Source organism: Euphorbia lathyris, chromosome 3, assembly GCF_963576675.1.
Source record: "Euphorbia lathyris chromosome 3, ddEupLath1.1, whole genome shotgun sequence".
Lineage (NCBI taxonomy): Eukaryota > Viridiplantae > Streptophyta > Magnoliopsida > Malpighiales > Euphorbiaceae > Euphorbia > Euphorbia lathyris.
The window spans coordinates 83,909,546-83,924,353 of record NC_088912.1 but is presented as its reverse complement, the minus strand read 5'-3'; the positions used below and the strand labels follow the sequence as shown (position 1 = coordinate 83,924,353).

Below are 14,808 nucleotides of genomic sequence, written 5' to 3'. Positions count from 1 at the left end.
CATTTTGGATGCAGATTCAGTTCATTCTTTTTCTAATCGTCATTCCTTAGAGCTTCTTTTTGCCCGTATCTTTTATCTCGCTGCCACCAACTCTAAATCAAGTAGTTACGTAATTATATCTTGTCAATTACTTTTAAGAGTAAGTTAAGCTTTGTTTACATTATAAGTGACAAAAATAAAAATAAAAGATTAAATGCTAAATGAGAGCATAGGATGCTTTTTGCCCCAATTTTCCTATCTTTTCCCCTTTTTGTTGATAATTTTGATAAAAGGGCATAAAGACACCAAATTTGAGTTGAAGTTTTCTAGTCCCCACTTCATTAAATTTCATAACTACTACTCTCTCAATACTAAACAAAACCAATCTCAAGGCTTAGATTTTTCTTTGACTTGTTTGTTTTCTCTCTTTTCTTTCTTTCTTTGTTTCCCAATAAACCTCAATTCTTGAATCTTGAAACCCATGTGTGTGTGATTCTTGATTCTTGAAAATCTAGAAAAAATGGAAGGTTTTAGATCCAAATCTTGCAGAGATGGGAGGATGATGCAGATAGAAGAATACCAAGGAGGCCCCCCAAAAAATGGGCCAAATGGTATGCAAGAATTGAGGTCATATAGTGTAAGCTATGGAGGTTCACAACAAGTTTCAAATCAATTTGGGAAGGAAGTGAAGATCAAGAAAGGGGGAAAAAGCAACAATCTTGGTTCTTCATCATCCATGAAAAATTGGAGCTTGACAGACCCAGAATTGCAGAGGAAAAAAAGAGTAGCAAGCTACAAAGTTTATACTATGGAAGGGAAGATGAAGGGTTCTTTCAGAAAAAGCTTTAAGTGGATCAAAGATACTTATACACATGTTGTGTATGGATGGAGGTGACCCTTTTTCATTTCTTGAAAAAGATGAAAACTTTACATATTTATTTCAATTGGGTTTGTGTTTTTTTTAATGTTTTGTTGTGGATATGGAAGAGAAAAGTGGGTATTATTATGAGATTCTCTTCTTAGAAGTATAAAAGATTGTTCAAGTTCTTCTTGAATACAAATATGATATGGAAAAGATAAGAGCTAGATCTGGAAATTAGAGTTTTACCATATCTGATGGTGAGTTTGATTAAGATCTGTGACAGATTTGGGCATGATTATGACAAGGAATTTGAGTTTTTCTAAGTAGAATTAAGAAATAATTTTTTAGAAAACATGAGTTATTATTTCTGTGTTTATGATGATTGATGTAGAAGAGTAGGTGTGGTGTTTTGGATCTATGTAGCTTTGACCAGGTGCCAGATCAAATACTCTATCTGTCAATCTGTCATGTTCTTCGTTTCCCAAGAAACTTTGTTTTGGGTAGAATTAGGTCCGTCTGGTTTACCTGTTGTGTGGAGGTACGGTTTACAGTTTATTGTTGAAAAAAACTGTTTTTCCAAAAAGCAGACATTCCATACTTTTATAAAACGTTATTTTTCAGACTTTTGTAAAACGTTATTTTTCAGTTATGAAGGGCAAATAAAAGGTGTCCAATCGAACACTTAAAACTCTTTTTTTTTAGTTATAACTTAGTCATGTTCATCTCTTCTTCTTAGGAAGAGAATATTTAGGTTCACATGGAAGGTCTAGAGGAATTTATATATATATATATATATATATATAAATTATATATAGAGAGAGAGGATAAATAACAAATTTAGTTTTAGATTATAGAGAAAAAACAGATTCTTTTGTTACGTATAAAACAATGCAATGTTAAGTTTAACATTTATAAAACGGTGCATTTTCTAAGTCTCGAGAAAATGATTTTTTTATGTGTAGCTTCATGTTTGGATTATCCTTCAATCTCTAGCAGTCTAATGACTCAATAACGCTTGAAATTGTACATTTTCTATTAGTGAAAAAAACTCGTTAATAAAATTTGAAATTGTATAGTGTTATAATGTTAAGTTTAATATTGTATTGTTTTGTATGTGAAGTTTAAATCCGTCCCCTTTTATAATTTATTTTATATATATATATAAAGCTTGTTGAGATTTCCAATCATTTTGATGATGGGGGATTAGATGGATTTAACTTAGGTTTTTCTATTTTTGGGCACATTAAGTACATTTTCAATAGGATAACATGATTTTTTAAATTGTCAAATTTAGTTAGCTATTCAAAATAAGGTGACATGACTTTCTGAAATAAATAGTTAACCGTTCTCATTAGTTAAATTTGGCTAGTCCATTTGACTAGCTATTTTCTTTTATTCATTCTTTTTATTTTTTCTTTGTTTTTTTTATACTTCTTTTTTAATTTTATTCATTTTTAATAATAATATAATCAAATAGCTAGCACGTTGGAGTAAAACATAAATTTAGCTAGATAAATTTTGTTTCTAGGGCTGTAAACGAGCTGAGTTTTAGTCTGCTCGAGCTCGGTTCGAGTTCAATTTGCTATTCGAGCTCGGCTCGTTTAGCAACTCGATTGTTCACGAGCTGCTCACGAGCGGAGCTCGTTTATCGAGTTCACGGGCTTGCTCACGAACAGAAGAAAGAGAGAGAGAGAGAGAGACAGGGAATCACCGGAAGCCATGAATGGAGACATGGAAGATTTGATTTTGCGATCTCGGTAGGAAGAGAGAAAATGGGTGGGTGGGTGTTCTGTATACAAAATGTGTTCAAAAACCCTAAAATCCAAATTTATATCCTGCATTTTCAGTTTGACCCCAAATTTTATCATTGTTTTTAAAACTAACCTCTTTTATTTTATTTCGTTCAATTAAACTCCCCTCATTCTAATAAACCATAATATTTTAAATAAATAAAGTTCAATTAAACCCTTCCATATTACATATTGCCATTACTAAACTTTATTTTTTAAAATATATAAATATTATAATTGAGTTAGCTCACGAGCTTTTATCGAGCTTGTTCATGAACTTGTTCACGAGTCTCTAATCGAGCTTGCTCACGAGCTTTGGTCTACTCAAGCTCGATTCATTTATAAACCAAGTCAGAAAATCATGCTCACAAACGGCTCATTAAAAAGTCAAGCCGAACACCGAACCATTCATGAGTGACTCGGCTCATTTACAGTTCTACTTGTTTCCATCGCCATCTCTTTTGCTGGTTGTTCTTTACTCAAATTTTCTATTCCAACCCCACGAACTGCTGGACTCTAGACTAGATCATTACAGATGAGCTCTTGTAAATTCTTATTTCATCATTTTTTATTAGTATTTGTTACGAACTAGGATTTCTTGCAGAAATGTGGAGCAACAAGAAGGAAATCTAGTAAAAATCAACTTTAAAAAAGACTAAATTATTATAAAATAAAAAGCAGAATTGAATATTCCTCGTAAAATAAAATCAGGAGGTTCACTAATACCAAGGCTACCAAGTTAAGTTATCAAGACGTAGACATTTCTTAAAGACGTAGACATTTCATTTAGTACGGACATTCACATGCTAATACTGTGGGCATCTTCATTTTTAATTTCTGGTCGGTCACATAATATAATAGTAAGTTCCTACTCAAATATTTTTCAACTTCTCATTCAATTTCACAAATATCAATTCTACCTACATTACATCCTAATAAATATTACTAAATTGCGATGACAATTTTCATATTTGTGTTCTATTAACTATCGGGTTAATGTTAAAAGAATCAACTCTAACCCAAAACATATCGTGTTGTAATCCTATCAATCCTCATAACCGTATCAACTTAGTTTTTCTACAATGTTAATAATAAAATTAAAAAATATAAGAAAATATAGTGAAAACAAACAAATGTCATTTATTGAGCCTTAATGATCGATTTGGACCGGATGGTCCAGGCCTAGTCAAGACATTCAAATCTCATAGATAAGAGGACCATCATAAATCACGTCTCTTGAAAGTTCAACGTGAATGGTTCCCTCAATAAATGGTGTACATCATAACTTTCTATTAGGCATAATTATCAAAATCGGACAAGTAAAGAATCGAAAAATGACATAATCAAAAAGTTTAAAAATTCAATCCATGTTCAACCGAAGTTCAAAAAATCATGAGAAAATTATATTTTATTCACATTTAAATTTCCAACATTACAATTTTAGCAAGTTATACTCGTAATAATATTTCTTTACTCCATGATATGAAAAAATTAAAAATTTACTAAAATTCATTATATATAAAATTAAAAAGGAATTATACTTTTTTATAATAAGAATTATACTTTTTAACTAAATAATTATTGTTTTTATAATATACTATTCACATGTAAATATAATAAAATAATAGAATTTATATTTTATAATTCAAATTCAAATCATATAATTTACTAAATTTTTAAAGTTTGAATACTAATTGAGCTTTATTAATATTGAAAAGATAGTAGTGAGCCTTATTGTAATCCTAGCCTAGGTTCAAATCCGTAATAATTCAAGAATAGAAAGTAAAATCTTACTCTATTTAGAATTGTAAGGAAACTTGTAAAAAACATTAATTGGAAAAAAAATAAGAATTAGGCAAACATTTATTTGAGCCTTTTTTTAAAACCTAAACCACATTAATACATGTATAAACATTTTTCTACTACACATAAATAGATCTATTAAGCTTTTTTTAGGCCCCCTCCTACCCTAGGTGTTAGGCCAAGGCACTCCTGGTCTAGGTCAAAGCAAATCCTAAATCCTATACATTGTTGAAATTTACTGTTACAATGCTTCTTCTTTTGTTTTGCAAGATAAGCAGACACGAGGTCAAATTTAGAATTCCAGACATCAAAATTCTACAAAAAAATATCATATCATATCATATATAGTATTTTTAGATTAATAATCTCCCAACATCATTTTCCAAAAAAAATCTTTATCGAACACAGCAAAATTACGAGAAAACAAATTAACCGAATTTTATTTAATTTATAGTTTTTTCTACCCAAATTGAAATCCCATAACCATGAGCTTTTAACGAGCCACATCCAACTAACACACCCTATATTTTTAACATCCAATGATCCAACCACTAATATACTCCAAACGGAGTCCAGCTCCTCCCATAATCCACACCTTTTGTGAGGGAACAACATTTTCCTTATTTCCTACAGAATTTGCTCATTTCATTCAGGGACCGATTTAGAAGGGTCGGGAGGGGACTTAAGGTCCCTGGAAAACTCCATTGAACCTGTGTAAAAGCTTTAATTTTTTAGGATAAATACACCCAAAATGTTTCAATACCCCCTCCTCCCGTGTCGGTAAAGCCTAAATCCGTCACTGATTAAGTTGGTAAGACCTATGTCGCATGGGTATCTACAACCTACATTAAGCTGTCATGTTCATAAATTTGGAACTGTACATATTTCATTGTATGGTAGGTATCTCAACTATATTGTCTGATGATGTACCCAAGGGAGCAACTCAATTAGAAAGCATATGCAATGTCACGGGTTAGTAACTAATGACAATATGGATATGTAATCGATCCAATTTTTGCATACCGTATAACCATAGCATGATCTTAAATTTACACATGGGCTGGCGGATAGTCAGCTTTTAATATTGTACCCTCTCGTCATTGTTGAAGTGCAGGCTCTCAATGCCTCGAAGGGTTGATTCGAAAGTCTTGATATTTGAAATGTTTCTAGCAGATACATGCTTCTGCTCTGAAGATAGAATGGGCGGACTTCTTGGTCCGACAGATATTTTTACTCCTGGGCTCACATCTGTTGTTTGAGAGCGAGCAGTATCTGTGCCGTTCATAACAAGTGCTGCTTCACGACTGCTAGAAATTGCAGGTCGCCTGGAAGATCCACTAGATCGCACAAAATTTGAGCTGGATAGCTGCACAAGTCACAAGCATGTGAAATTCAACCAAGTAACAGTATTGAGCATTAATGAATACCACTGTTATTAAAGCCTCGTGGCAGGTGACATGATTCAGTATGCTGTTTAAATTCAAGTGATTGCATTCGTGTAACATCAAGGAAACACGTCCAGCAATATGAAACAAACATCAATGGATGGAGGACTAGTGAACATAGTTACATAATAATATGGCATGCGTAATGCGTTCAATTCAAAGCAAGTCGCCATCTGGATTCAAGCCCACAAGCCCCTGAAATCGATCTACAAGGTATACACCAAATATAAGCAGATGTATGTCGGAATTACTTACAGAGGCTTCTTTGGATAAGGGTAGATCATTTGCAACGGGACCCTTTTGTTTCGAAAAATTCCCTGAACTAGTAATTTGACCAGAGTTTCTCCTTCTGGAAGGATCACTTGAAGACCAACCTAGTCTACCCTCTTCCCCGCCTATGATTAAGTACATAATCACACATTAAGTATATCTCTTACATGTGGATACAAGAATAAAAAAAAAAAAAAAAAAAACTCGAGCTTAAACAAGCAGCAGAATCACCTGATGGCCTGTCATTAGCGCCAGAAGGAGGCATACCAGAACTTGGTCCTGTGCCAGAGCCCTGCGGAAATAATAAAACATCAAGGCACAAAGACTACAAGTCATAATCTTTGAAAAGGAAAATAGAGTAACACTTACCACTGGACGAGTTGGAGGATTTGCAATCTGTGTTTGCTGATACTTCAAAATTGTCCAGTCAAAAACATAGTCAAACTGGAAACCTGAGATAACAGCAAAACCAAAATGATAAGATAAATATTTGATTTTGTCATTGCTGCAGTTTTTAAGGAAGTATGATATTTACAAGAACAAAGTAAACACAAATTATAACCTTCACGTATAAAAAGATCACGGAAAAGCCTTTTCAGGTAAGCATAGTCTGGTTTATCATCAAAACGCAGTGAACGGCAGTAGTGGAAGTAGGAAGAAAATTCTGTGGGATAACCCCGACATAATACCTAAAAGGAACACATTGAACTTCCAGATGAGTTAACTGAAGTCAAAGAATATTGTAAGAAGGTAGTTATCCAGGCATAACTTCACCTCAATAGGAGTTGATGCTTTCTTCTCACTGATTTTTTCATACTTCTGCTTCTTGGTCCCTGCTTTTAGTCCTTGCCAAGGAAGACTGCACAAACATATGGAAGAGGGTTACATCCAAGGAGAGCATGCAAGGAAAGATACAATGAACAGATCGGACATGGACGTTTACCTTCCTTTTAAAAAATACATAAGCACGTAACCAAGGGATTCTAAATCATCCCTTCGGCTTTGCTCTACAAAGCACATATAGAAGGCAATTAGAAAATGGAAGTACAGATATAAAATTAATTTGACATTGCAGTGTAACACTGTTCAAGATCTTGAAGAAACATTTATGAACCATACCAATGCCAAGATGAGTGTTCATGCTAGCATATCTTGCTGTTCCAGTCAAATTTTTATTTTCTCTGCAATATAAATACGCAAATCAGGTTCAAAGTGATCATTTACATATTAATTTTAGCCAAGGAACATGTTAATTAGAAATTGCATGAAATAAGTAAAGGAAGAATTAGAAATAAAAGCTAATGAAATTCCAAAACTTTTGCAGTACCACAATAAAAGATCAATATTCATGGCCCACACACCATTATTATATGCATAAGCAACCAGTATAAAACACTGGGCCAAAAAAGCAGCAGCCTATGCATATCAGAAATACAACTTCACTAACAATCCCCAAAGAATAACATATTAAAAGTTGATCAAACCTTGATTGCTAAAGTCTGGAACTAAGAGGCAACAATAATTACAAAATGGTCATCAATGTAGATTTCAGACGATCTCAAAACAACCGACTCTACAAATTCAAGTCATGAACTAATTCCATAGTACATACCAACTGAACAGCTATACCAGAATTTTGATGCTAAAGTGAAAATACAACAAGATTCCAGGCTGGATGTATAATACAGCACCCATAAGCTAGAAAGAACTGACGTGGTGATAAGATATAAAGTTCAACACTCAAGATTCCAAGAACAATAAAAATAAAATGAATCAGTCTACATCTAGTTCAAAATAATTAACCTGTAAGGAATATGATGATGTGTTGAAGGGTCTCTGTACTTCTTAGCCAGACCAAAGTCAATAACATAGACCTGTACACGAGCAGATTTCTAGTAATTTACCACAAACAGAACAACGAAGAAATGGTCAATCAGCAACGAACTCAGACCTGATTTGCACGCCTCCCTAAACCCATTAGGAAGTTGTCCGGCTTGATATCTCGGTGAAGGAATGATTTTGAATGAACAAATTCAACTCGATTAATCTGACAGGAGGAGTACCACATTTTACATGTGAAAAATAAAATCAAATGGTAGCAAAGAATTAATGTCTTATAAAGAAAAAGAAAAAAATAAACCATACCATCTGGTCTGCAAGCATCAAAACAGTCTTGAGCGATAGTTTCCTACTGCAGAAATTGAATAAATCTTCAAGACTAGGTCCAAGTAAATCCATCACGAGGACACTATAGTCCCCTTCAACACCAAACCATCTAACATTTGGAATTCCAGCTGCCAAAATTACAATATTAGCAATAAACCTAACTGGATTTTGACAGAAATATAGGACAAAATGGATCAAGGATTAAAGAAAAACAAAATCATTACTTCCTCCCTGGAGAATTCTATATAACTTTGACTCATATTGCAACTGGGGATGCTTTGTCTTAGCATTTTCCTGAGCCAAAAAAGGACAAGATAAGTGCACAACTAATTTAATTCAACTTAATGAGCTAATACCGAAGCCAAATATCTCACAACTGTAAGCAATTATCCACCCAAAATGCACATTTAGTCAAACAACATAATCCAAAAAAAGAAAGCTGGAACCTCTCCAATGCTAAAATTCAGTATCGTACTCAGTTAACACTAAAAATATCAACTCTCGAGTTAACATTGAAGCTTCAGATATGGGAATCCAAAAGGAGACAGAGAAAGTAAGTAACCACTTACAAGTTTAATTGCAACTTCCTCGTTTGTTTGAAAATTAGTCCCTAGAGAAATCCAAACCAGGTATAAAGCAAAATCAGAAGTAGAATCAGTAACTGAAAACTTGAGAAATAGAATCAGTAACTGAAAAGGACTGAAGAGAACGAAAACAAACCGAGATAGATCTCTCCAAATGATCCGCTACCGATCTTACGACCGAGACGAAACTTGTTACCGACACGCGGCTCCATAAATACAAGCAAGCAAAAACCCTAAAACCCCCCAAAAAAATTCCTACTTCTGTTCTTTCAAAAACGATATAAGAACCTACAGGTGAAGAAGCAGATGATGATGATGATGAAATCAACAGCGGAGAGAGAATCTCTAAATGGAAGAGGGGGATATAGTATATAGAAGGAAATAAAGTAAGAAGTTTCTCTCTCTAGAGTTATGAGAGAGAAGGCGAAAGAGGAAGAGAAAGAAGAGGCGGTTGTTTCTGGCTGCTGCCTTTTTGCTTTGTTGGTATCATCTTTGATCCCATCGAGAGCGGAGTGGATTTTCTTACAACGACAAAGCTATCGGCGTGTGCTTCTGATCCTAAACGATGTCGTTTGTCTTGTGCCCTGATACGACGTAGGTTCGTATATTCCATATATAATGATGCTCTTCTTCTACTAAAATGCTAATGCATTTTTTGTTTTTGGAGATGGAATATTTATGAACAGTATGCATGTTGGCACTATTTCAAACTGTGTTTTTTTCAAAAAAAAAAAAATAAATAAATAAATATTTAAAACACTAAAAAAATAACCTTGTAAAATGTTAAATTAACTTAGTTAAATATAATTTCTTTAACTATGAAATCTCATGTGGGTAAACTTGGATAGATTTTCTCGAATGTGATTTCAGGGAAGAATGTCCTATAATAAGACATAAAAGGTTAAAGGAAGGGTCGGGATCCGACGAACTCGCTACGATGTCTAAGTTAGCAGAGTTTCTAACGATGAAAACGAGAGAAAAGTAGAATTCTAGGATTCAGGAATGTTGTATCTTAGTTGCAACTTCCTTTTTATTTGTGAGGTTCCAGGGGCATTTTTGAAAAGTATTGATTTATGTGGCCTAGCTAACATTCGGGACGTGTGTAGGGATGATGTTGGAAGCATATTCTCTAGTGAAACCTCTCAGATTTAGCTTTAATTAAATGTAAGCCGCATAAATTGAGATAAGAGCTTTTGAAAATTAGTGTGTCTACCCTATTGGTCCATTGTTAGAGGCAATTATATTTCCATTATTGCCCTTGATCGAGACGTATTCATTCGTCCACGTGGCGTACTGGTTTATTTGTTATTATTAGACGTCCTCCTATAGACCGACGAAGTACTTTAGGCCTTATGACGTGGTTCAGGGAATGAAAGACCTATTTATAGAGCCTTTACTTCATTGAGGACCGAGATGTCTGAGTATATGCTGAAGTGGATACCTTATTATTAAAGACAGGTATAGTGAAATATTGTGTTTTACTACAGGCATGAATTTCATTGCATACAACTATATATTCGGTTTTAAGAGGAAGCGTGGGAAGGTGGAAAAGCTTGAAATGGTACATGATAATGTGGCATGCGCTTTCAAATTAGTTGTGGATCACTCTAAATCGACACCACATGTTTCTAGGTAGGTCGTTGTTACAAGACTATAGGAAGTGAAGGGTATATTTTTTAATTTAATAGAGATTTTAACTGGGGTTTCTCGAGCGTGGTGTTGGAGTAATGATGTCGTTAGCTGTCGGTTCAATTTTCCAAACCCAATGATCTATATAAAGGGGGCAAAAAATCATACTTAATTTTCATGTTACGCTCTCATACTTTTTGCTCTTTCCTTTGCTTTCTCAAGTTTTATGCATTTATGATAGAGATGTTTTATTTCTATCATTTTAAGTCTTTTTTGATGTATTTTAGTGTCTAATTAGTTTTTTTCTAGGGCTTTATTGACCGATTTTAGGATGTATGTGCTTAATATAGATTATCGCTTCATTTTCATTTGGTTTTCACTTAATTTCAAGTTATTTATGGTTGTTTAATTGATTCAGTAAAAAGATATTTTGTGAAAAGTAATCTTGATTTTACTTATTAAAATCTCATCTAATTCTAATCTCGTTATAAAAAGTTTGATTTAATGATTAAGAGTCAAAGGAGATGGTTGCAAGCATAGGTAGACCTAAATGATGAGAAACAAAATAAAGGCGGTCTAAAGAAAAATTCAAGATCGGATCTTAAATGAGCTAAAAACAGTAAAAAAAAATGCCACTAAAATCATTCCACACACTGTATGGAGAGTCAACAGAGAGAAGGAAATTACCAACCAAGCGCCCAACTACCAATCCTATGTTCTCCCAATCCTGGAACTGGTCGGCATCTATGAAAGGTCTTTACTAGGGCTGGCTCTTTTCAGCTCTTTCGAGTGGGTTTGCACTCTGTTATGCTCTTAGTTTATCTTCTCTTTTCTTCTTTATATGGATTAATCCTTGTTCTATGCTCAGGCTCTTTCCATGAGGAAGACTTGCCCTGATGATGGAACAACAGCTACCTCGGTCTCCTATAGCTAAACCATCCTAAAGAGCCAGCCAAAGGACCGATGTGACACAACTTTAAGCACACTAGACATGTGCATCCACCAGTCACATAGTGTGTCACCATCATTGCAACGACGTGTGGCACAAATAATATCTCTAGATTGGATCACATGTCCCTCCACACACCATGTCACTCTTCCCCAATGGTAATCAACATACATTTAAAAGGTCAACACAGGGTGTCACATAAATGACACGTCATATGGCCTGTTTTCACCATTTTTACAGGGCTCCTTTAGTGTTTTAGTTGACGTTTAGGACATGTGTAGGAATGATATTGAAAGAAAGCATATCCTATAGCGAGACCACTCGAATTTGGCATGTACTAGTCTTAGTCTGTAAGTTGCACAAATCAAGATGATAACTTTTAAAAGTTAGCATACTTACTTCATTGATGTACATGTCCAATCTTGATCGGAATATATTCATTGGTCCACGTGACATACTGATATTTTTACATATTATCATAAATCTACTATATAAATAGAAGTTGAAGACAATATTTTACTTTCTTAACATTCTAAGTATTAATTTATAAGATGTATTGACGAACGATCTAATATATTGATATAACGTGAGATTATACTTTAGAAGAACTAGTGTAAAACCTCATGCAATGCACGAAATATATTTAATTATTGTTTCACTCATATTTTAATTTGGGTCCAATTTCATAATTAATTACTTAAATCGCTCTAAATTATGTAAGTTGATGGGATTCAGAACGATTGAATAATTTTACCAATTATTATGGTTTGAATCGGTAATTATTTTATCAATTACTATTTCCATCAAAATTTGTGTAACATTTGAAGTTTTGAGCCGATTTGGTAATTTATCAAATATTTTAATTGAAATATGTAATTGTTAAAATTAATTACGCAAACACATTAGCAAAAATCATGGAATGAAGTTGGATGGAGATAGTAGGGGAGATAGTGGGCATGGACATGGTTAGTTGATAGGAGCAACCTTGTTTTACAGTTATAGAACTTCCTTACTGAAACGTGGAGCTTTCTCGCTGAAACGTGAAACTTTCTTTTTGGGAAGTTTCCTACAATTTTTTTTACAGTAGAAATACATAATTCGACAGTAAAAAATAGTTAATGAAGAAGACTAGTTATAGAACTTTCTTGCTGCACATACAGTTATGTACATATTTTTTATAGCATAAACATGGATTTTGGCAGCAGAAATTTTTTTCGAATAATCTCACAAAAAAATCTTAATAATCAAGCTCAAATTGTCAATTTCTTTCAATTTTCTATCCTTAGTTCTACAATCTTTCTTTTTCAATTTTTAGTTCCACATTTTCAATTCCTATATTTGTAATCATTCAATTTCAATCTCGATTTCAAGCATTTTTATTCTCAATTTCGGCATCGTTCATACTAATTAAGCCTTTCTTCTTTACGGATTTAATTCCGAAGCTTTAAACTTTTGGTCCTTTAAGTTTTACATAATCTTTAATAAGAAATCAAATTTCATTCTTTTTGTAATTTTTCTACAAAATTATTGGCATGCTCACACAATTCCATAAAACGCGAAATAATTATAGATGTATGTAAGATGATAAAAATATATGTAACGACCCGGTCCGGAGTGGGTGGCGCCGGGGTAGAAGGCCTGAGCAAGGAGCAGTCATAAGGGATGCCGATGGGGGCAGGAATGAACTGAATCCCACATCGGAAATGGAGAGGAGTGATTGAGGCTTATTAGTAAGATATGAATCAAATACATGCAGACACGTTTTAAAACCGTGAGGTCCAATGTGTTGAATTTGGGCCACAATATCTATATGATATTGGACCGGGATGTTAAAATATAAATCAATGAAAACAATTTATTTTTATTGTCACAATGAATTAAACAACTTTGTCACTAATATTACAACCAATAATTAAACTTGCCCCAACTTTACTTTTACATGACTCAGTTGCGTATAGTTCAAATAAAAAAATTCAAATTTGATAAATCAAATTAATAAATCCTAATAATCTAAGTGAATTACTATATCCAGCCTCAATTTTCCACCTTCAGTTCGGGAAGTCAAATTTCAAAATTCTCAAATCCTCTCAAACAACCTAAATTCTCTTTAATCTAATCCGAACTAATTTATCAACGAAAACATGGATCGACAGAGGGGCGGCAAAGGAAATAGACATATGCTACATATTTCCGTTTGATTTGATGTTTTTTGGACGTTTTTTTCATCGGAGTTGGATGTTTTTTGAAATCTGAATCGGGACATGGAGCGTGTGGCGATCACGCTGTCACCACTGGTGCGGCGTATGAACATCACGCCGCACCACAGGTGACGGCATGATAGCCTCACGCCTCACCACAGGCGACGACGTGATATTCATACGCCGTCACCTGTGGTGCGGCGTGATAGCCTCACGCCCTCACAATGGTGAGGGCGTGATGCCCATACGCTCGTGTGGCGTGTGGGCAATTATTATTATTTTTTAATTTAGTTTAATTTAATTGGATTTTTGTTATTTTTTTACTTCCCGACACACGGGCGTGTGGCTATCATGCCCCACCGTGCGGTCGGGCGTGATAGCCTCACGCCTCACCATATGGTCGAGCGTGTGGCTATCACGTCCGGCCGCAAGGTGGGGCGTGATAGCCACACGCCCGTGTGTCGGAAAGACAAAAAAAAAAAGCCTTTCTTCCACCCAAAACCCCTGAAAGGGTATTTTCGCCCTCACGGGGTTAGGGATGGGAATTCAATTCAGGGCTAGGGAGGAAAATTCTTCACATGGTCCAAAAAGTGCTTGAAAGTAGATTAGTTCATAAAGTTATTCTAATGAATAACAATCATATTGCACACTTTTAGATTGCAACAAATATATGATTCAAAATGTTATTACATCGTAATAATAACAGTAGCATCCTTGTTCATTAAAAAAAATCCTTGAAAATTCCTAAACACAAAATTCAATTCAAATAATTAAGGATAAAGTAAAAGGTAAGAGAGGCTGCTCGGTGAGTCTGAAGTCTGATTGCAGCTCATGATTCCTATCGATGTTTTTCTTTCACGTCTTTTACATTTTGGCGTCGAAATGGTTTCTAATGAAATTGGAATGTAGAATTATGAACTGCTAATTAGTTATCCTCATTTTTACTACATTGCAATTATTCTCCATATGCAATAAAAAAAATGTTCGACAAAATGCCACAAAAAACTTTAAATTGAAGTCTACTGTTATCGACCGACAAAGAAGCCAGGGACAAGAAGGGAGACCAGTCGGCAGTTAAGAGGAAGGACTTGATTAGCCACTTAGAAAGAGTATAGGGACCTTTTTGATGATTT

At 34.2% G+C, this 14,808-nt stretch overlaps 1 protein-coding gene across 1 annotated transcript; it reads right to left on the bottom strand.

The window, feature by feature from the left end:
* Positions 1 to 5,300: 5,300 nt before the first annotated feature.
* LOC136222969 (casein kinase 1-like protein 2) lies at positions 5,301 to 9,393 on the bottom strand. Its single transcript, XM_066010677.1, has 14 exons — positions 9,036 to 9,393; positions 8,885 to 8,925; positions 8,540 to 8,609; positions 8,295 to 8,443; positions 8,101 to 8,196; positions 7,953 to 8,023; positions 7,269 to 7,330; positions 7,093 to 7,156; positions 6,924 to 7,008; positions 6,712 to 6,838; positions 6,519 to 6,601; positions 6,381 to 6,441; positions 6,135 to 6,274; positions 5,301 to 5,800 (listed from the first exon to the last, which is right to left on the bottom strand). The coding sequence occupies exons 1-14, from the start codon at positions 9,109 to 9,111 to the stop codon at positions 5,513 to 5,515; spliced, it is 1,413 nt and encodes a 470-aa protein (XP_065866749.1). The 5' UTR covers positions 9,112 to 9,393; the 3' UTR covers positions 5,301 to 5,512.
* Positions 9,394 to 14,808: the final 5,415 nt, after the last annotated feature.